Below are 21,962 nucleotides of genomic sequence, written 5' to 3' on the forward strand. Positions count from 1 at the left end.
GAGGTTGGGGGTAGGATGTGTAGTGATGGCAGGGACAGAGGTTGGGGTAGGATGTGTAGTGATGGCAGGGACAGGGGTTGGGGGCAGGATGTGTAGTGATGGCAGGGACAGAGGTTGGGGGTAGGATGTGTAGTGATGGCAGGGACAGAGGTTGGGGTAGGATGTGTAGTGATGGCAGGGACAGAGGTTGGGGGTAGGATGTGTAGTGATGGCAGAGACAGAGGTTGGGGTAGGATGTGTAGTGATGGCAGGGACAGAGGTTGGGGGCAGGATGTGTAGTGATGGCAGGGACAGAGGTTGGGGGCAGGATGTGTAGTGATGGCAGGGACAGAGGTTGGGGGTAGGATGTGTAGTGATGGCAGAGACAGAGGTTGGGGTAGGATGTGTAGTGATGGCAGGGACAGAGGTTGGGGGCAGGATGTGTAGTGATGGCAGGGACAGAGGTTGGGGGCAGGATGTGTAGTGATGGCAGGGACAGAGGTTGGGGGGCAGGATGTGTAGTGATGGCAGGGACAGAGGTTGGGGGTAGGATGTGTAGTGATGGCAGGGACAGAGGTTGGGGGCAGGATGTGTAGTGATGGCAGGGACAGAGGTTGGGGGCAGGATGTATAGTGATGGCAGGGACAGAGGTTGGGGGCAGGATGTATAGTGATGGCAGGGACAGAGGTTGGGGTAGGATGTGTGGTGATGGCAGGGATAGAGCTCTGATCAGGGCTGGGTGATGAGCGATCATAGTGATGAAGGAGGAGGAGGAGGAGGAGGAGGAGGGGCGGAGGAGAAGATCAGTCCGGACTGTCACTATCCGCAGACACACACACTCATACACACAGTGAGTCTCCTCCATGTACACCCAGCATGGCAGAAGTCAGGAAATTCACCAAGAGGCTCAGCAAGCCGGGCACAGCAGCAGAGCTCAGGCAGAGTGTGTCGGAAGCAGTCCGGGGATCCGTTATCATGGTAAGTGCAGCATGCATGCAGTGTAGATGGGGCCCCCACCCTGGGTGACATGCGGCCACACTCATCGTACAGGAAGTTTGTCATGTGCTGTGGTTGGGACTTTTGAGCTGAGTACAAGCTTGTAGTAGCTGAGGGTGATGGGATGATGATGTCCCTGCCAGGACCATGCTGTCCTCTATTGCAGTCTGACAGCTTTGTTGTTGCTATTTGATGGAAGCCACACCCTGCTGAGACATGGAGCTGTGTGTGATCAGATGCTGGAAGAGGACTGACCCTCTGTCATGTCACAGATCCCTCACCCACTATTACCCTGGCAATGGGTGTAGATGAGGTCAGAGGTGATGTCTTGGCTTGTGAACTGGACTTTGGCACACTGGAAAGCTATCACCCTGGGAATGGGTGTAGATGATGTCATAGGTGATGTCATTGCTTGTCAAATAGACTTTGGCACACTGGAAAACTATCACCCTGGGAATGGGTGTAGATGATGTCATAGGTGATGTCATTGCTTGTCAAATAGACTTTGGCACACTGGAAAACTATCACCCTGGGAATGGGTGTAGATGATGTCATAGGTGATGTCATTGCTTGTCAAATAGACTTTGGCACACTGGAAAACTATCACCCTGGGAATGGGTGTAGATGATGTCATAGGTGATGTCATTGCTTGTCAAATAGACTTTGGCACACTGGAAAACTATCACCCTGGGAATGGGTGTAGATGATGTCATAGGTGATGTCATTGCTTGTCAAATAGACTTTGGCACACTGGAAAACTATTACCCTGGGAATGGGTGTAGATGATGTCATAGGTGATGTCATGGCTTGGGAACTGGACTTTGGCACACTGGAAAACTATCACCCTGGGAATGGGTGTAGATGATGTCATAGGTGATGTCATGGCTTGTCAAATGGACTCTCGCATGCTGGAAAACAATTTCCCTGGGAATGGGTGTAGATGATTTCAGAGGTAATGTCATGGCTTGGGAACTGGACTTTGGCACACTGGAAAACTATTACCCTAGGAATGGGTGTAGATGATGTCATAGTTGATGTCATGACTTGTCAAATGGACTCTAGCACACTGTCATCCCTTCTTAGGTAAAGAGACCTGGTCACCATGCCATTAATTTATTCCAAAATGTTACCAGGCTATTATTGGTGCATTTACCATCTTTTAGGGATTGTTTAAATGGCTCGCATTTTTAAATGCAGTACGAACGCATATGCAAAAACATAATCGTAATGCTTGAAATAATGTATGTGTGCGCAGGACTCATATAAAAGTGTGGGCAAGCTACTTACATAAAATAAGACAGAGCTGAGCAGCACAGGAGTTTTGTGCAATTTTTTTGATGTATTTCAGAAGCAACGGTGTGGTTCTTTGGAATGAGTTTAATAAAAGTACAGCATGCTGCATTTGTTTGCCCCTGGAATGCACATGAATGCATCACAAACACAGGTACTGCAAATGCAACCCGGTATAAAAAAATAAGATAAAGCCAAAAAAGTTTGTTATTACACCATGGTATTCCCCTTCACCCCCCTCAGCAGTTATATAAAAGGTTATGTAAGGAAGTAAAGAAATGCGTGGAGGAGCTGGGCCAACACAGACAGTAACTAGGCTCTGCCAGAGGAGGAGAGGGAGACATGCAGGGAGGGAGGGGGCTGTGCTATGGGATTGACTCTTCCTGGAGTAGTCAGATTTTATAGTAAATTCAAATGCACGTTGTGAATGAATAGATATTATCAATGGAAGGGAAAAACAATGTAAGCAAGCATTGAAAATACCATCCCTACTTTAAAAAAATGACTTCAGATGCAGTAAAATCATACGCATGGAAAGTTACAGTTTTACAAATGTAACTTTTTATTTAGTGGCTGAAACTTGTCTGACAGATATATTCGTGAGATACAATTGTATCAATCACATAACAGGAATTTTTTTTTTTTTTTCAAGCTGACCCAGGGACACATATAATTATTATAACTTGGATGTCCAAAGTCGCATGACAAGTCGGACAAGTGTAAGTGGAGCCTTAGGCCCCTTTCACACAGTGGAGTCCATCGGCCAGCTCCGTTTTCCTCAGCGGGGGATCCCTCAGCTGTGTGCGGAGACAGAGCTGTCAGGTCCCGCTGTTCTCTATGGGGGAATCGGATGGGAACGGACCGTCTGTCCATATTCATCCGATCCCATCCGATCCGCTGGATGGATGGAAAATAGGGTTTCCATGCGCCCAGATTAGACGGATCGGATCGGATGTCATCTTTGGCTGGCTTAAAGCGAAGTTACGGCCACAGAATCATTTTTTTTTATCAATACCTCCCAAACTGTCACCCCCCCCCCCCCTTCATACATCAACTAATCCTGTTTTTTACAGTATAATAATCGATTGGCAATTAGAAAATCTTACTTTATAAAAAGTCTCCTGAGCGCCGCCATCTTTGTCCGGGTTCCCCTGAAGCCGCTGTGTTAATGAATGCCCTGCTTCCTGGTTTGAGAAGGAGAGGGGCCGGTGAATGCTGTGAGAAATCTCGCGCATGCCCAGTACTATGCCATCGGCATAGTATAGGGATGCCTATCATCACGTTATTTCCTGTTTGGAAATAACACGATGAGAGGAGCGGCCGGCTCAGGTAAGTATAAGGAAGCGGATGCCATAAAATCTACAGGCATGATTTTGTGGCCGGAACTCCGCTTTAAGGAAGAATTGTAACTCGTCAGTTTTTTTTTTGCCATCTGTGTCCCATTTGGGAGATTTCCCTTCACTTCCTGTACCATTGCCAAAACAGGAAGTAAGGGAATATCTGGATATCACCAGAATTAGTGTGCCCATTGGAAGATTTCTCCTCTATTAGTGTTTTGATGTCAACCCAAAATGTGAGATTTTCTTTTACTTTCACTTTTGATGATAAAGGTAAACAGGACAAATAGAAAGGGTGAATCTCCCTACCAGGGGCACAGACAGCAACTTAATCCTACAGCTGTTCTAATCCCTCTCCACTCCAAAACCAATGCGAAAAAAAAAAAAAAAAAAAAAAAATTTTGCCTTTATTTAAATTTTAAAGCAGACGTTCACCCTAAAGTATATGTCATGTTGCCCCACCTCCTCCCGACTCCTTTTTTATAATTGGACATGAATGTTTTTCTTTTTTTTTATGCCACCTATATGTGCTGCAAAGCGGCACTTCTGTATTTCTGCACAGGGTCAATCAGCACTCTCCAGACAGAGGTCATGCAGCCTCATAGGACAGTCAGAGGAGAATGAAAACTCCTCCTATAAGCTTTAACCACTTTACGACCACCCACCGCAGATGTACTGTGGCAGGCATCCGCTCCTGGGCAAAGTGACGTAGGTATACATCACTCGCTCCACCAGCGGCGCGCTCCGATTGTCGCCTGACACCTGCGATCGTTTCCCGTTGAGAGAGAAGAATGGTCAGCTGTTGTAAACACAGCCGGCCGTTCTTCTCCCTGCAATGATCATAGAGCCCATGTGATCCTTCTATATAGGATCACATGTCTCTATGGTCAATTCAGAAGGCCCCACCCCACAGTTTGAATCAATCCCCTAGGCTCACATTTAACCCCTTGATCACCCACAATGTTAACCCCTTCCCTGCCAGTGTCATTATTACAGTAACAGTGCATATTTTTAGCACTGATTACTGTTGTAATGTCACTGGTCCCCCCCAAAAGTGTCAAAAATAAAAATAACATAAATCTTTCCCGTAGTTAGTAGACGCGATAACTTTTGCGCAAACCAATCAAAATACGCTTATTGCGATTTTGTTTTTACCAAAAATATGTAGCAGAAAACAAATTGCCCTAAAATGTTAAAAAATGTTGATTTACATTTTTTTTTTTTTTGAGAATGTCATATAGCAGAATGTGAAAAATATTTTTTTTTTTCGAAAATTGTCGCTCTTTTTTTGTTTATAGCGCAAAAAATAAAAATCGCACAGGTGATCAAATACCACCAAAAGAAAGCTCTATTTGTGGGAAAAAAGGACATCCATTTTATTTGGGTACAGCGTCGCACGACCGTGCAATTGTCAGTTAAAGTAACACAGTGCCGAATCGCAAAATAGGGCCTGGTCATTAAGAGGGGCAAATCCTTCCGGTCCTAAAATGGTTAAAGCAGTTGTAAACTGCGGCTGTATAAAAAACACCTGTAAGGCAATTGTATATTGTGCTAGTATACTAGCACATTATGGAATACTTACCTTAGAATGAAGCGCTCCCACAGCACGATTTTGCCGCTGAAAGGCCTGATATCTTCCCCGGTCTTTCTTCCGGATTCGCCCGCTCTGGGTGTGTGATTGGCTGGAGCTACTTGGACTTCACTCCAGCACATGCGCGTGGATACTTTTGGTTTTCGGCACGAAGCTCCGAAGTTCTGGCAAGGTATGCTGGACCTTCAGAGCGCATGCGGTAATGACACTGGCTGCATACCCGGTGAATATCTCCCAAACGGTGCACATTTAGGTGAGATTCATTTTACCTACAGGTAAACCTTATTTTAGGCTTATTATAGGCTTACCTGTAGGTAAAAATCACCAAGCGGGATTTACTACCGCCTTAAACACTGCTCGGCCAGACACTGCTAGAAATCACAAGACTGCTCTATACTGTGCAGATAAGAAAAGGTATTCAGTAGTTTATATTTACTAAAATAATTGCATTTCCATGTTCTGTGTAGTGTGGGAGACCAGATATAGTGACTGCAGGCTCCTGGCTTTAGTAACACTTTAAGCTCACCTTAAACAATGTAAAAAAAAAAGTGTGCCCACTTTTGATGGATGTTTTCCCCCTCTTGTACTTCTTTGGAGCGTATTGCGTCCCGCGATTTTGTTTGCGCGATGTTGCCGCGATTCGGCAGGCGGAAATCGCGGCAACATCGATCGGCGTTTGGGGGACTATTGCAAATCAACGAGCAACGCTAGGCGTCCCGCGATTTGCAATAAATCTCCGGATCGCGGGCGGAACCGCGGCGGTTCTGCCCGCGATCCATACGCTCACATGTGAACGGAGCCTAAGAATTATGTCAGATGTTTCTATTTACTATATAACTAACATTTGTGTAAAAACAAACATGTAAGTGTAGACTGATGATTGGAGTCATGCAGGGCTGCTGTTAGAAATCATGGGGCCCCGTACAGCCTACCTGGCAGGCCCCCCCCCACCCTTATATATAAAGACAATATTTCCACTAAAAATACACTAAAATTATTAGTAAAGGACACAAACATAACAAAGAACCTGTGTGAATTAGCCCTTTTTAAAAAAAATAAAATAATAAAATATATTTTTTTAAAATGTTAAAAGTGTTTACAATGATTTTATTTTACATTTTTTTAAAAATAATTTATTACAGTTTTTAATTATTATTATTATTATTTTTTTTTACAATTTTCTATTTTTTTACAGGACAGGGAGGGCGGCACAGTGAAAGAGGGGTACACGAGGAGGGAGATCAGAAGCAGACAGAATAGGGAGGGGGATTGGTGTTGGAGAAGCTGAAAGCTGGCAGGAGTGGAAGAAACTGGCTTTCAGCACAGGGCTACCTTCTGTAATTGACCCTCCGCCCATCCGCACCGATTCTCTGTGCTTTTGGGACCCCCCTGTGTGCCCGAGCCCTCTACAGGAGGACTGGTGGTCCCCTCCCTATCCCCTATGCTATGGCCCTGGAGTCATGTGTCAACTTCCTGTACACTGAAGACTTTAGTGGCAAGCTCAAAGTAGGCCAAGAAGTGGCAAGTAAAATAAAATAGCGATCAATCTTGCATGCTCCATTTGCGTGCGACTGATCACTGCAAGATGCATACTTGTGTAGCCTGCTCCATGGGGAGCCGTGTGTTCCAATTGTTTAGCAAGCACTTGTTGTACCTACCACTTAATTCGCCAGCAAATTTAGTAGCAGGACTGAGCTACCAAACTCTCAAATTGTTAAATCTTTTAGTAGGAAGAGATTTCTAGTGTAACCCTAGCCTAAGGCTTAGTTCACAGTGGTGGTAGAGGGGAGGTAATAACAGGTGACCAATCTGTTTTGCTACTGCCCCCTTGACCAGCCACCTCCAAATTTACATGAGAGCCGGAGGGGTGAGTCTACATTGCCATGGCCACAATACTTTGGAGTGTGGCAATTTTAACCCCTTAGTGACTGAGGGTAATACAAATGTTAATGCCTAAGCACAATTTTGCAACATTGACATGTGCTAGTAAAATTGTACATATCATCGCAACTACTTAGGCTACATTCACATGTGGGCGTAGCGGATCATGGCAGAATCACCCTAATTCTGCCCGCGATCCGGAATCATTGCAAATCACGGGACGCCTGTGCGATGCCTGTGATTTGCAATGGCACCCCAAACGCTGTGCGATGTTGCCGCGATTTCCGCCTGCCGAATCGCGGTAACATCGCGCAAACAGAATTTCGGGACGCATGACGCCCAAAAAGGTACAGGAGCTTCTTTGGTGCGTCATGCGTCCCGCAATTCTGTTTGCGCGATGTTACCGCGATTCGGCAGGCGGAAATCGCGGCAACATCGAACAGCATTTGGGTTGCCATTGTAAATCACGGTCATTGCACAGGCGTCCCGCGTTTTGCGATGATTCCGGATAGCGGGCAGAATCGCGGTGATTCTGCCCGTGATCTGCTACGCCCATATGTGAACGTAGCCTTAGTGTATCCAGGTGGATTATTCCTTTTTTTTTTCAGGACATATTGGGCTTTCTTTTGGTGGTAAATGGTGATGGATATCTCCCATTTCTTTTCTTTTTTTATTATCAATGGAAAACTTGCCCAAAATAGTAATAAAAAAAAAATCATTGTTTTTTAAAGAGGAAGTAACCCCTCCTCTGACACTTTTACCTATAGGTAAGCCTATGATAAGGCTTACCTATAGGTACTGTAAATATCTCCTAAACATGTACCGTTTAGGAGATATTTACCTTACATGCAGCCAGTGACGTCACTGGCGCATGCGCTCTGAAGGAACGGCCGCTGGTGCCGTTCCTTCAGAGTCCCATGCCGTGACCGTCGGCTCCCGCACGCGTGCGCAGGAGTGACGTCACCGCGGCTCCGGCCAATCAGATGGCCGGATGCCGCGATCCCGGAAGACGGGCGACTGGACATGTTGCCCGTCATACAGGCAAGCGGGCGGCACGGCGGGGGCTCGTTCTAAGGTAAGTATTTCATAATGAGCTAGTATAGAGCATACTAGCTCATTATGTGTTTCTCTTTCAGGTTACAAAAAAAAAATATATATGGGTTTACAACCTCTTTAAATGTAGCTGTATATGTCTTGCTATTACCATATTTTATCACCAAAAAACAACCCACGATAAATTCTCCTGCTCCTGATGATTGCAGTGATACCACATTTGTGTATGTCAGTTGATGTTTGTATCCGTAGTAGGGCCCAGAAACAATGGTGCACATTTTTATTTTTTTTTTCTCCTGCCTAAAACACACTGACACAATTGACACTAATACTAATTTAGAAAATGCTAAAAAAAAAAAATCTACCCAAAGTATACTGACATGACCTTTAACCCCCAACCTTGACCCTAGGCTGGCCATACATTATACAATTTTCTTACAATTTTCTGTACAATTTTCTTTAAATTTACCTTCAACTATGTCAAAGGCCTGCCTAATTGGATACCATTGGAAGTGCTGTTTAGTTTTGACCTCATATTATGTGGTTTTGGGTAAATCTAACAGAAAATTGTACAAGAAAATTGAACATGTATGGCCAGCCTTACTAACCCTGGCAAACCTTGATCTAGTTATTTTCTTGCTTAATTTTTTATTCTTTATTTGACATGTTTAATTGAATTTAAAACATTTTTACACTCTTTTGTTTTTTTTTTTATATCTTCCTCTCCTGCAAGAAGAAGAGAAAGATACAATGGTAGTTTATTGTAAAAACCTCCATGGGATAGAAAAAAAAAAATTGAAAAACAAGCTTGTAGGAGGCAGAAGTATGGCCACTAATCCACCGCAGAACTCTGGCAAGAGGGTGATAAAGTCTGCCGCATGTGTAATAAAGACCCCCAGTATTTAACGTAAAGAGAACCTGTGCTATGCCTATGCAGGACACAGCAACGGGCTCACTGTAACTTACCTCTCATCAACAACATATCGTTTCCATCCCTTCATTTCTAGCTAATAGAAAGGCCTGTGTAAGCTTCAAGTCACCAGCTCCAGAGCTTACACAGGGCTATGGACTCCTCCTGTCACCTTGCTGATTGGCCCATCTCTGTCACATGGAATAAGTCACATGCTCCTCTATACCTGAAAGAAGCGGGAGATTCCCTCAGCTCCTGCACTGAAGAGAGCGGTGGGTATATTGAATAGTTACTACTCTGGCAGTTTGGGAAGCGCTGTCTGATTTTTTTTGACTGTAACACTTGGGATAGTGTATTTGCTGGCTGCATCCCAGAGGTATGATTACCATCATTTTATTATTAAAGGGAAGTATATGCTGGAGAGGGGTGGGGATTAAACTAAACTTGTTGGTTGTTTTTGGATATTGAGGACCATGTGACAGAGCTGGGCCAATCAGTGCAGTGAGCTATGAGTTATTACACTTAGCAGATACCACCAACTAAAGGCAAACCCTCATTGGGGAGATCCATCAAACCTTTTTTTTTTATTTTGGATAGAGTAAGGGAGGGTTATAACCTCTGTCAGTTTTTTTTTTTTTTTTGCCATATGTGTCCCATTGGAGAGATTTCCCTTCACTTCCTGTCCCATAGCCAAAACAGGAAGTGAGAGGAAAACTCTAAGGGAATCCCCCAGGTAACCAGAACCAGTTTCCCCATTGGAAGATTTCACCTCTATTGCTTTTCTAGGAACAACCCAAAATTTGGCATTTTCTTTTACTTTCACTTTCAATGGTACAGTAATGGTAAACAGGAAGAATAGAGAGGGTGGATCTCCCCAATGAGGGCGCAGACAGCAATAAAAACCTAATAGGTGTGCCAGTTAAAGGTGCACTGAATGGAAATGTTGGTGTCGAAAACTAAAAATTCAGGATGCACTTGGCTGACACCAAATATGACAGTTTTTAAAAAAATAAATAAATAAATAATATATATATTTATTTTTAATTGAATTATATTCCACTTTTAAATTAATATCATGGATTTAAATGAATATGAATTTATTGTTGCCCATTATCGGAACCTTTGGCACAAGAAAAGCTTAAAAAAAAATACATCCCTTTAAATTCTATGTATGTCTTCACACTGGTCCGTTGCGCTTCCGTTGTGGTGTTAAAAATCTTGCTTGCTGCATTTTTGGTCAGTTAAAAAAAAAACGCACCAAAAACGTACCTCCCCATTGAAATGCATTAAAAACGCAGCAAGAACGTATTAATAACGCAGCCATGTTACGTTTTTCATGCAGTTGTTGAGTCACATGACCTATGAAAAACACACCAAAAGCACAGTAAAATGGCAGTAAAATTGTGGCAAAATCACATGCGTTTTACCAGCACCTTTTTTTTATCGGCATGCTCATGATATGTTTCGGCTGCTGAAATTTCGGAGCATCTCTAGTTCCAATGCATCTCTACTCTGTCCAAAACTAAACTAAAAAAAAGTTTTGCTTACAATTGAGGCCCCTTTTACACTTGTGCGACCTGAAAGTCGCGTGAGTTTGCCGCGATTTTTACGCGACTTTGACTGGACTTAAATCAATGCCTGTGTAATCTTGAGGTCTGTGGACTTCAAGTCGCATCGAAGTAGGACCAAAGTAGTGCCGGGGCTATTTTGAAAGCTCTGCGACTTGAAGTCGCAAATATACAGTGGGTACGGAAAGTATTCAGACCCCCTTAAATTTTTCACTCTTTGTTATATTGCAGCCATTTGCTAAAATCATTCAAGTTCATTCTTCTTCCTCATGAATGTACACACAGCACCCCATAATGACAGAAAAACACAGAATTGTTGACATTGTTGCAGATTTATTAAAAAAGAAAAACTGAAATATCACATGGTCCTAAGTATTCAGACCCTTTGCTCAGTATTTAGTAGAAGCCCCCTTTTGATCTAATACAGCCAGGAGTCTTTTTGGGAAAGATGCAACAAGTCTTTCACACCTGGATTTGGGGATCCTCTGCCATTCCTCCTTGCAGATCCTCTCCAGTTCTGTCAGGTTGGATGGTAAACGTTGGTGGACAGCCATTTTTAGGTCTCTCCAGAGATGCTCAATTGGGTTTAAAGCGGAGTTCCAGCCATTTACTCACCTGTCCAACGGTCCAGCGATGCGGCCGCCGGAAGCCTCGATCCTCTCCCTCGGCGCCGGCATCACTGCTGTGGGCACCCGGCTGTTACAGTTTGCGGCTTCACAGCCGGGTACCCACTGCGCATGCGCGAGTCGCGCTGCGCGCCGTGATTGGCCGGCAATCTTCTGGGACCTCTGACGTGTCCCAGAAGATTGCAGGGAGGGAGGGGGAGAGGAGAACTTCCGGTCAGGGCGCCGCGGCGCTCCGAGCGGAAGTGGGAGCGGGTACCTGTCAAAACTAGGTACCCGCTCCCCCCCCAAAAAATGACATGCCAAATGTGGCATGTCGGGGGGTCAGGACTCCCTAAAGCGGAAGTTCCACTTTTGGGTGGAACTCCGCTTTAAGTCAGGGCTCTGGCTGGGCCATTCAAGAACAGTCACGGAGTTGTTGTGAAACCACTCCTTCGTTATTTTAGCTGTGTGCTTAGGGTCATTGTCTTGTTGGAAGGTAAACCTTCGGCCCAGTCTGAGGTCCAGAGCATTCTGGAGAAGGTTTTTGTCCAGGATATCCCTGTACTTGGCCGCATTCATCTTTCCCTCGATTGCAACCAGTCGTCCTGTCCCTGCAGCTGAAAAACACCCCCACAGCATGATGCTGCCACCACCATGCTTCACTGTTGGGACTGTATTGGACAGGTGATGAGTAGTGCCTGGTTTTCTCCACACATACCGCTTAGAATTAAGGCCAAAAAGTTCTATTTTGGTCTCATCAGACCAGAGAATCTTATTTCTCACCATCTTGGAGTCCTTCAGGTGTTTTTTAGCAAACTCCATGCGGGCTTTCATGTGTCTTACACTGAGGAGAGGCTTCCGTCGTGCCACTCTGCCATAAAGCCCCGACTGGTGGAGGGCTGCAGTGATGGTTGACTTTCTACAACTTTCTCCCATCTCCTGACTGCATCTCTGGAGCTCAGCCACAGTGATCTTTGGGTTCTTCTTTACCTCTCTCACCAAGGCTCTTCTCCCCCGATAGTTCAGTTTGGCCGGACGGCCAGCTCTAGGAAGGGTTCTGGTCGTCCCAAACGTCTTCCATTTGAGGATTATGGAGGCCACTGTGCTCTTAGGAACCTTAAGTGCAGAAGAAATCTTTTTGTAACCTTGGCCAGATCTGTGCCTTGCCACAATTCTGTCTCTGAGCTCTTCAGGCAGTTCCTTTGACCTCATGATTCTCATTTGCTCTGACATGCATTGTGATCTGGAAGGTCTTATATAGACAAGTGTGTGGCTTTCCTAATCAAGTCCAATCAGTATAATCAAACACAGCTGGACTCAAATGAAGGTGTAGAACCATCTCAAGGATGATCAGAAGAAATGGAAAGCACCTGAGTTAAATATATGAGTGTCACAGCAAAGGGTCTGAATACTTAGGACCATGTGATATTTCAGTTTTTCTTTTTTAATAAATCTGCAACAATGTCAACAATTCTGTGTTTTTCTGTCAGTATGGGGTGCTATGTGTACATTCATGAGGAAGAAGAATGAACTTAAATGATTTTAGCAAATGGCTGCAATATAACAAAGAGTGAAAAATTTAAGGGGGTCTGAATACTTTCCGTACCCACTGTATGAACGGTACTAATTGGAAATCATGGAGTACGACCTGTCATGCAACTTTGCAGTCCCAAGTTGCAGAACAAGTTGCACAAGTGTGAAAGGGGCCTAAATGCCCCTGTATAAAGGACTAACAAGTACCAAACTCAATCACTGTGTAAGAGCCAGTCCACACTGCCGCGACTTGTCAGGCGACTTGTCAGCCTGACAAGTGTCCTGCCGTAATCGACTTATCCCCTGAGTCATTAAAAAGGAAATACCGGTCTGTCATGGTCTCTCTGGCCCTGAGGAAGCCATGAGCGAAACGGGTCGGCTTGCTGGGGACCTACATTGACCGCCCTCCATCTGAGACCTATTTTCCATCCTATACAGGCTTTGGTTGTCCCTCTATGGGTTGTATTTCTACCTAATGACTCTGATCAAATTGATTTTATAATTCCCCTTACATGTGTTGTCTGTATGTTAACATGTGCATGATTGCCCATGTTTTTTAGTCTGTAAAATTAATAAAATGTTAATTTTTTATATATTGGTTTTGGTGTGATCCTTCTTCTCCCACTGGCCCGCAAAGCCCCACTTTTTTCTGTCTCCTTGTTTTTGTATGCAATTAGGGGTAAGGGCCTCACTACACGGTACCCTATTTGTTTCTACAATAGTAATGAATTTAAATGAGTCTGAAATAACAAAACTATAATTTTGGATGAAATTCAAAACATTTTCAAAATTAATTTGTTAAGTTTTCGAATAGAATTAGAATTTCAGAAGAGAATAAAGTAGAATAAAAAATAAAGGAATGCAAAAGAATATAATAGAAAAGGATAGCATAGAAAAGAAAAGAATAGAATATACTGTAATATAGTAAAACAGAATACAAAATAAAAGAATAGAAAAATAATAGAATAGACAATAAAGGGATAGACTAGACAATGAAGGAATAGAATAGAAAATAAAGGGATAGAATAGAATAGAAAAGAAAAGAAAAAACTGAATAAAATTGAATAGAAAATAAAGGAATAGAATAGAATAAAAAAAAAAAATATATAACCATCTTCTGAAATTCAAATTTCAAATAGAATACATTTGAGTTCAAATAGAATAGAAGAAAAAGTATAAAATGGAAAAGTATAAAATAAAAAAAATAGAAAGAATATAACCATCTTCCGGAATTCAAATTTTGAGTAGAATAAATTTGAATTTGAATAGAAAAAAAGAAGAGAACAAAAAGAATATACCCACATTATGAAATAGAATTCGAAAATAGGACAGAAACAAAATAGAATAGAATAGAATAGAATAGAAAAAAAACATGAGAATAGAATGAAATAGAAAAAATATCTTCCAAAATCTGAATTTCGAATACAATAAATTAAATTTTCAATGGAATTCTAATGGGTTTGAATTTTCCAAATTCTGTAGAATTGAGTTCAATTCGACCGAATTCAGAAAATTCAAATTGATTCAAACTCGAATAAACTAAACAAATTCCGAAAACAAATTAAACAAATTTAACTAAACTAATTTATGTAAATAACGAATCGAAACAAAACACATATTTTCATTCTGCACATGTCTACTGTAGGATGCATTCACACCCAGGCGTTTTAAATGTGAAAATGCTCTGGTAAAATGACAAATTGCACAGTATGAATTTCAAATGCCATTCATCTTAGGCTGGGCTCACACTATTACGGGCATTTGAATGGGCTGCTGTGCCCGCATTTCACACAAGAAAAAGGAATATGCACCTTTTTAAAAATGTAGCTGCAGGGAAACCGCATAGTCTTTTTGACCATGCAATTTCCCTGCGGTTCCCACATCTGCAAATGCACTGCAGGCTGCTTGGGGGTGCCATCCTTAACGAATGGCGGCCCCACGCGTCTCGTAAAAGCAGTGCGATTTGGCTGTGGGTGGTTGCGGGTGTGGGAACAAGTGCAATTTCTGCACCTACAACCAGCCCACAGTGTGAACTGAGCCTTGATGACACTTAAAAATGTGCGTTTCTGCCGCGATAAATCACGCCGCAATCGCGGGAAAAGCCTTTCGCTCAAAAGCAGCTCCTCAAGCTTTTTTAATTTTTCCTGATTTACAGAATTTGTCAAGCCCTGTGCAAAATATTCCGAATATATGCTCCCAGCCTATGATGCAAGTGTTCATTTTTTGTATAAAATATAGTCGTGCTGTAAAAAAAAAAAAGACTTTACTGGAAATGCCTTGCCCATATATACTGTAGATGTACGGTATGTGCATGTGTGGCTGTGATTTTATCGATCTGCAGATGCCATTAGAGGAGTCTGTGCCTTATCATAAATCCAGACAGGAGGATGATTATTATGAATGAGGAGTCAGAGCCAGCAGTCTTGGCTTTCCTCCATTGCCCTCCATCACAAGCCTTACAACTGGAGCTCACTGCTTTTCATGCTTGTATTGCACACATGCTATCTACAGATTACACATAGGAAGCGGTTGGGTAACTCGATTACAGGACTGGAAAAGGGTTCACATAAATGCAACAGACAGTTACACAAGCCCAGAAAAAAAATGCCTTTATGTTATTGTTTTGAAGTCTAGATAGTTTCAGTGATCCGATCGCTTTCTATACCAATGGCATCCATAAATGATCAAATCATCTCAAAGTGGAGATTGTTGCAAAACTTAATGTCGCACCGAGTGATACCTAACACGTCATGCTTCAAAATTTCGTACGGACGTGGAATGGCAACTAACTTTGGTACTTAAAAATCTCCATAGGCGAGGCTTTAAACATTTCTACAGGTTACCTGTTTAGAGTTACAGAGGAGGTCTAGTGCAAGGTTAGTGTTCTCGCTCTAACAATCGCGGCGATACCTCATATGTGTGGTTTGAACACCATTTACATATGTGGGCGCGGCTTGCGTATGCTTCTGTACACGAGCTCGGAGGGACGGGGCACTTTAATTTTTTTTCTTATTTATTTTACTTTTTATTTTTTTATTTTTACACTGTCCCTTAAAAAAAAAAAAAAAAAAATTTGATCACTTTTATACCTATTACAAGGAATGTAAACATCCCTTGTAATAGAAAAAAAGCAGGACAGGTCCTCTTTAATGTGAGATCTGGGGGTCAAAAAGACCTCAGATCTCACATTTACACTTAAAAGCAATAAAAAAATATGATATTAAACACGGATGGAAATATCTACAATACTGTAAAAACATTTTGGGGGATCCCTGCCCCAACGTATTGGATCTGAGAAGGAGTTAAATCTGGTGGAAACATTTTGTAACCCATTAACAAAGGTAAAACATGGAATATCTCCGATTTAAAGGATGTTATCAGAGATGGCGGGATCGGGGAAACCCCCATTCATAGAAAAGTTGGAAAATAATATAGGAACACGTTTAAGGCCCCTTTCACACAGGCGGACCGTTCAGATCCGCCTGTCCGTTTTTTTGGCGGATCTGAACAGAAGCCCCATGCATCTCTATGGGGCATCAGATGTCAGCGGAGATGTCCTGTCACCTCTAAAATTAAGTCACACTGCAAATCAGCTGTTCGGATGCTGCAAGGCCACTTAAGTGAGACAGGTCTCTTAACTCTGCCTGAGCACAGCAGCATTAAGGTCCCATGTCCCTCAAAACTGGGGAAAATGTGTAGGCAAATTAGGCTGCTGCGAGGCCTTAGGCGACTGCCTAATTTGCCTACATAAAGAGCCGCCTTTGCCTGGCTGTGCTGTCTGCCAGGGATGCCTGGATCACAACACTGGCTAAAGACAACAGAACAATTCCTTTGGCAGGTTTGGCAAGATGGTTCACATATATGTGTTTCATTGTGTATTTAGCTGCTTGTATGGAAGTCGGGATGAAATGTATACTTTTAGGGCTCATGCACACTGGACTGGGCTTTATACATGTGTTTGCTATTTTATTTCCTACCTAAAAAACACCAATATGTTAGCCTATGGGGTTGATTTACCAAAAGCAAATACACAGCACATGCTCCTGAGCTTAGTAAATGAGCAAAAGCTCTGCTGACTTCCATCACCCAAATCACGTGCAAGCAAAACTGCAGTTTTTTTAAATTTCCCTTGCATGTGATTGGGTACTTTTTGCAAAGAAAAGCTTTACCTCATTTACTAAGCTCTGGGGCAACTGCACTTGCAGAGTGTAACTGCACTTTGCAAAGTGCATAGTCTATTTGCCTTTAGTAAATCAACCACAATGTGCCCATGCACTCATAGGCATTCACAGGTGTATTAGTAGAGAACATTTACTGGCAGAAAGAAAAAAAACTACCAAAGGCACATTCAGGGGAAGAGGTGAAGAGCGCATTATAACCGCGGAACACACCTAAATGCAAGTAAATGCTCTTAACGTTTAGCGGTTGAACGTTCATTCTTTCCAGTGGCCAAAATAAACTAATATTCTGGCCAGTGGAATCCATAAATACTCAAACACTGGATGTGCTTAAATATGCATGCACTAAATGACTTGGCATTTTTAAGCTGCTTTTTCCTGCCAGGAGCAAAAGATGTTCAGGGGAGAAATTTGAATGCCCAGTGTGCATGAGGATAATCGATTGCTGATTGCCGCTGACTGCTGTTGGTGTTTCTAGCAATAAGCTGCTTTGGATTTTCTTCAGGCAAATGCCTCTGATTTCTCGTAAAAATCTGGTTTCTCACAAGATGAACCTGATGCTAGGTCTGTTTGTCCTTTCTCTCTCTCTCTCTCTCCATAAGCATTAATGTGCACAGTAAGGAATACTGTACAGAAAAATCATTAAAATATCATAATTGGTTGGCATCCATCCACTATCTTTAGACTTGTCCTAGCTTAAGAAACAGGCAGAACGGACAAAAAGTCTGCAGTAATGTACATTTTTCATTAAGCTGGAAATAATGGGACTGATATTTTTTCCCCAACCATCATAATCCATTTACGGTATTATCTAAGCAAAGGCAGGGTGGCGTTGCCAGATGTCTCCCTATATCTCCATGCAGCGTAATTAGTTAGTCACTGGTACTTAAACGTTGACCAACTTATGCCTCGTTTCCACTGAGCGGAACGGTTCGGGTCGGTACAGTTTGGAAGTGTTAGAATGGTCCGGTCTATTCAGGTGAGCGTTTCCACTGCAAGTCGGGCCACCAGGGACCATGCGGGGTTTACACCAAATGAGGTGTTTGTTTTGCTCTTTCATTTGACGTGAGCATTGAAGTTTTCCTGTCCGCCAATCAGTGGAATCTATTGTGTGACGCCAGTAGCTCAGCCCTAACCGTACCGTACCATTTCCTATGGCCCTACATCTGAAGCAGGACCAGGAATGGTGCGGTTTGGTTCGGTTGTATGGGCCACTTTCATAATGGAAACACTCAAATTAGCGTACCGTACCGAACCAACCCAAACCGATCCGCTCAGTGGAAACGAGGCATTAGAGTACAACCCTGTCTCCAGCCCTTACCTCTCTCTCCCGGACAAATCCAGAGAAGAGACCAACCAGGAACTCTACCATTACTGGTAGTAGCTATGCTACGTGGAACACTTAGCTGCCAACAAGACCTAATCCTCTGATGTTGATCCCACTGCTTAACTCCTTCAAGCAGCAATCTATCAACTCTTGCTCACCTTTGCCCCAGAGGAAATAGACTGGAATAAAATACTAGCATTCACACACAAAATGTCCTCAAGGACACAAGAACGTGAACCCAAGGTCTTGTCTGGGTGGTATTGATGTCCTACAATCTTACTCAAGGTGGATCCATCTGTTCTAGACACACGTTAGCAATGCCTTGCAAGACCTGGAATAATGTCTCACATTCGAAGGACAAGTCCCTCAATTACTTCCTTCTGGGATAAAATTCTGTGAATTTATCATAAGCTAACTGGTGACACAGTTCTAAATGTACTCCAAATTACCCCGCTTTCTATGATCCATGGTTTTTTAAACAAATCAAGAGGGGTCTACTTCACTTTCTGGTCTGAGTCATATCTAGACATTGATGTAGAACATGGGTGTCCAACCTTTTGACCTCTCTGGGCCACGCTGAGTGTAGAGAAATTTTCTTGGGCCACATGTAAAATACTTACTATAGTTAAGGTATATAAGTAATAAAATGCCGCCTTGCCCTTCCCGCGCCACCGCACCCCCCCCCCCCCCGGCACTAATTTAACACAACTAGAAGATGATCAAATGAAATGGAATCAGTATACAGAGGTTTACTTTTTCTGAGAGATATTAAAGGAACACTCAGTGATTCGAAGTGGTCACGGTGGTAGGAATCAGAAACACTGCACATGCTCGCCTCCCCCCTCCCCTCCGAGGCAGCTTCTGCCTACCATTAATTGGAAGCCGCTGTGGCCATGCCCCCGACCCGACTTCCTTCCTCCTCAGCAAAAAATAAAATTGTCAAGGGGCAGTGGGCCGCGTTGCCTGGGGTTTCGGGCCGCATGTGGCCCCCGGGCTGCAGGTTGGACATGCCTGACGTAGAATAAACACCCCTCCGCTAACAGAGTGGATGTGTGAAATGGATTTCATTTATCACATGGAACAGATACTTCTCAGGGACACTATACAAGCACGTGATCTATATGGGTTCATTTTGGACACTCAATGTTATCCTGTTACTTATAGAGATACTCATCATAGCACATACCTGAGGATACCGAGGTGATCTGAAAACTTTGTGTGGCACCCAGTATTCCCTTCCTCCCCCTTTCTTTTGTTCCTTTTCTCCCCCTTTCCTGAGGACCCTTCCTATTTTTCCCTTACCCTCTCCATCCCCCTCTCCCTTTCTTGCATTTCCCCCTAGGTCCATCTATCTATCCTTTTTTCCAAGATATTCTATACCCACCTCTCCCTCGTAACCTTCTTTCCATGTTGACTTCTGAGGCTGATTCCGCACTCAAGTAGGAGCATTTTGTTTCATGATCCCACTTTTGGATCAAGCACAGTTTTATGGCCGGTATTTAAATTATTAAACATCAACTAATACAAGATCTGTGGCTAAGTCCATAGCCAAATATATAGCAATGAAAAAAAAGATCTCGCTAGCAGTAGGTCATGTAGTGCAGACTGTTGTTGCAAGCCTGTACATGTGATTTTAGATTGCCCAGGGTCACATCAATAGAACAGGCTATTTTTGTTCTCTGAGTATAATTGTTTTCTATGACCGATGAAACAACCCTGCAAAATACACGAGAGCTATTTATATCCATTATTCTATATTTGTGTTGGTTGGTTTTCATGTTTATTTCTATGCTACCATCGCACAATTCTGAATCCCAAATATAGACATCATACAATTGAACTGATCTGCATACTTAACACGACTACATAATATATCTTGTCCTGTAGGCTATGGTCTATTGCAGGGATATGCAAACCGTGGCCCTCCAGCTGTTGCAGAACTACAAGTCCCATAAGGCATAGCAAGACTCTGACAGCCACAAGCATGACACCCAGAGGCAAAGGCATGATGGGACTTGTAGTTTTGCAACAGTTGAAGGGCCAAGGTTTGCATAGCCCAAGTCTATAGGCTTTATATAAAGGCAATCAAGATATTAGGTGCATAGAATGTAGCCTTTACTAAGTATACTATACATCCCAACTTGATGGGAACGAGGGACACCTATTAGCAAAAGTGTGTAGGCATAGGACACATCCCCTGCCATGTCCTTTTAAAGGAGAATTATACAAAGAACATTCTATTCTTGTAATGAGAACTGTCAGAATCGGATTTTCCGTTACTTTCTGCCAGTGACAACGGAGAGGGTGAATTTTCCCTGCAGTGACTCAGACAGCTAATATACCATTACAAGTATGGTTTTGTTTTATTTATTTAAAAAAATGCAAAAAAACCTGTTGGCTTTGCCAGTAATATTGTGATCTGATAACTTCCATTGCTTCCTGCCTGTACACAAGAAGGGGCCATGGAATAGGAATATGGATAAGGAAGAGGGATGAAGATGAGGAGAGGGCTGCGTTCTTTGTAATGCATCAGAAATTAAGTAGGCAGGGCTGACACCACGTTCTTTGGAATTTAGAAACCTAAAATGTCTAAGAGGAAAGTAGGTACGCCTGGTTTCTAGCACATCAACATGTAATTTTATGTACTTGTAATGCATTTAAAGAGATAACACATGGTAAAATGTGCATGTATTGCAGAGATGTACGAAAAATGCATTTTTTTGTTTTGCCTTGACATATACCTTTTTCTGTGGTTCTGAAGCTGATTCTTGTTGTGACATCTGTCTAGTTGCCACCACTCTGGTGGATGTTATCACCCCTGTACTGTTACTGGCTGTCACAGATTGAAATCATATCTCCAAATTGTCCTTGATTTGAAGGCACTGTCTCCTATTTAGAACTAAATTCCTCTGTCCCTTGTTCCTCCTTAGTTGCCCCTTTTTATATTGTGATGTCTAGACCTTTATAAAACTAGAGGCTGACAGATCCCCACATCAACACAAACAATGCAGGGATCTGATCCTGCCACACTATTGTATTCCGATGCGGGGACTCCCAGGACTCCAACCCCCCCTCCACTATCAGAATTCATAGATCAGCACTTGCAGCCATTGGCAGCAAGCGCTGATCAAATGCTGGTTTTCCAGCAGAAGAACACTTGGACTGAAATTCTGCCAATTTTCCGTTTGTGTATACCCTTCTTTATCTTTTTAAATGCTGCATTTTCCATTCAAACACCTGCAGTTGCATTCAAATAAAAAAGGGTGCGACAAGAACACCCATCAATACACGCCATTTTAAGGTAATCTCTCTGATCTCTCCTCCTATCAGTTTGCGCCTTGTCAGTACATGTACACTGCAGGACATCTCATTGGCTCCCTAATTCTGCCCCTCACTCTTCCATTCTGAGTGCCGCTGTAGAGGTTAACGCCAGAGGCCGATACCAAGTCAAACCCGGGTATTTAGACTAGATCCATTTGGAAATATCTGTTTTATTAAACACATAATTGCATTCTTCACATATTTATTTTAGAGCTGCTTGGAATTAACATAGCACCGTTATCTCCTTTGGCATTGCACATTGTAAGTAATGGGACAATAATGAGCAATTTAGATTATGCAATGCATTTATTCACTCACTTTAGAAGAAAAAATGACCAGTAATGGCTCATTCACACTACCCTCACAAACCCAGAACACAGTACTGAACGCTGT

General features: G+C 42.9%; 1 protein-coding gene across 2 annotated transcripts in view; it reads left to right on the forward strand.

The window, feature by feature from the left end:
• Positions 1-787: 787 nt before the first annotated feature.
• Positions 788-21,962, forward strand: part of DOCK11 (dedicator of cytokinesis 11) — a 537,932-nt gene continuing 516,757 nt past the window's right edge. For both annotated transcript variants that reach the window (XM_082263555.1, XM_082263556.1), the window contains exon 1: positions 788-957. In XM_082263555.1, the coding sequence (XP_082119681.1) occupies positions 856-957 (102 nt within the window). In that variant the 5' untranslated portion in view covers positions 788-855. The remainder of the gene's footprint in view (positions 958-21,962) is intronic.

The sequence above is a fragment of the Pelophylax lessonae genome, assembly GCF_965119305.1.
Source record: "Pelophylax lessonae genome assembly, chromosome: 7".
Lineage (NCBI taxonomy): Eukaryota > Metazoa > Chordata > Amphibia > Anura > Ranidae > Pelophylax > Pelophylax lessonae.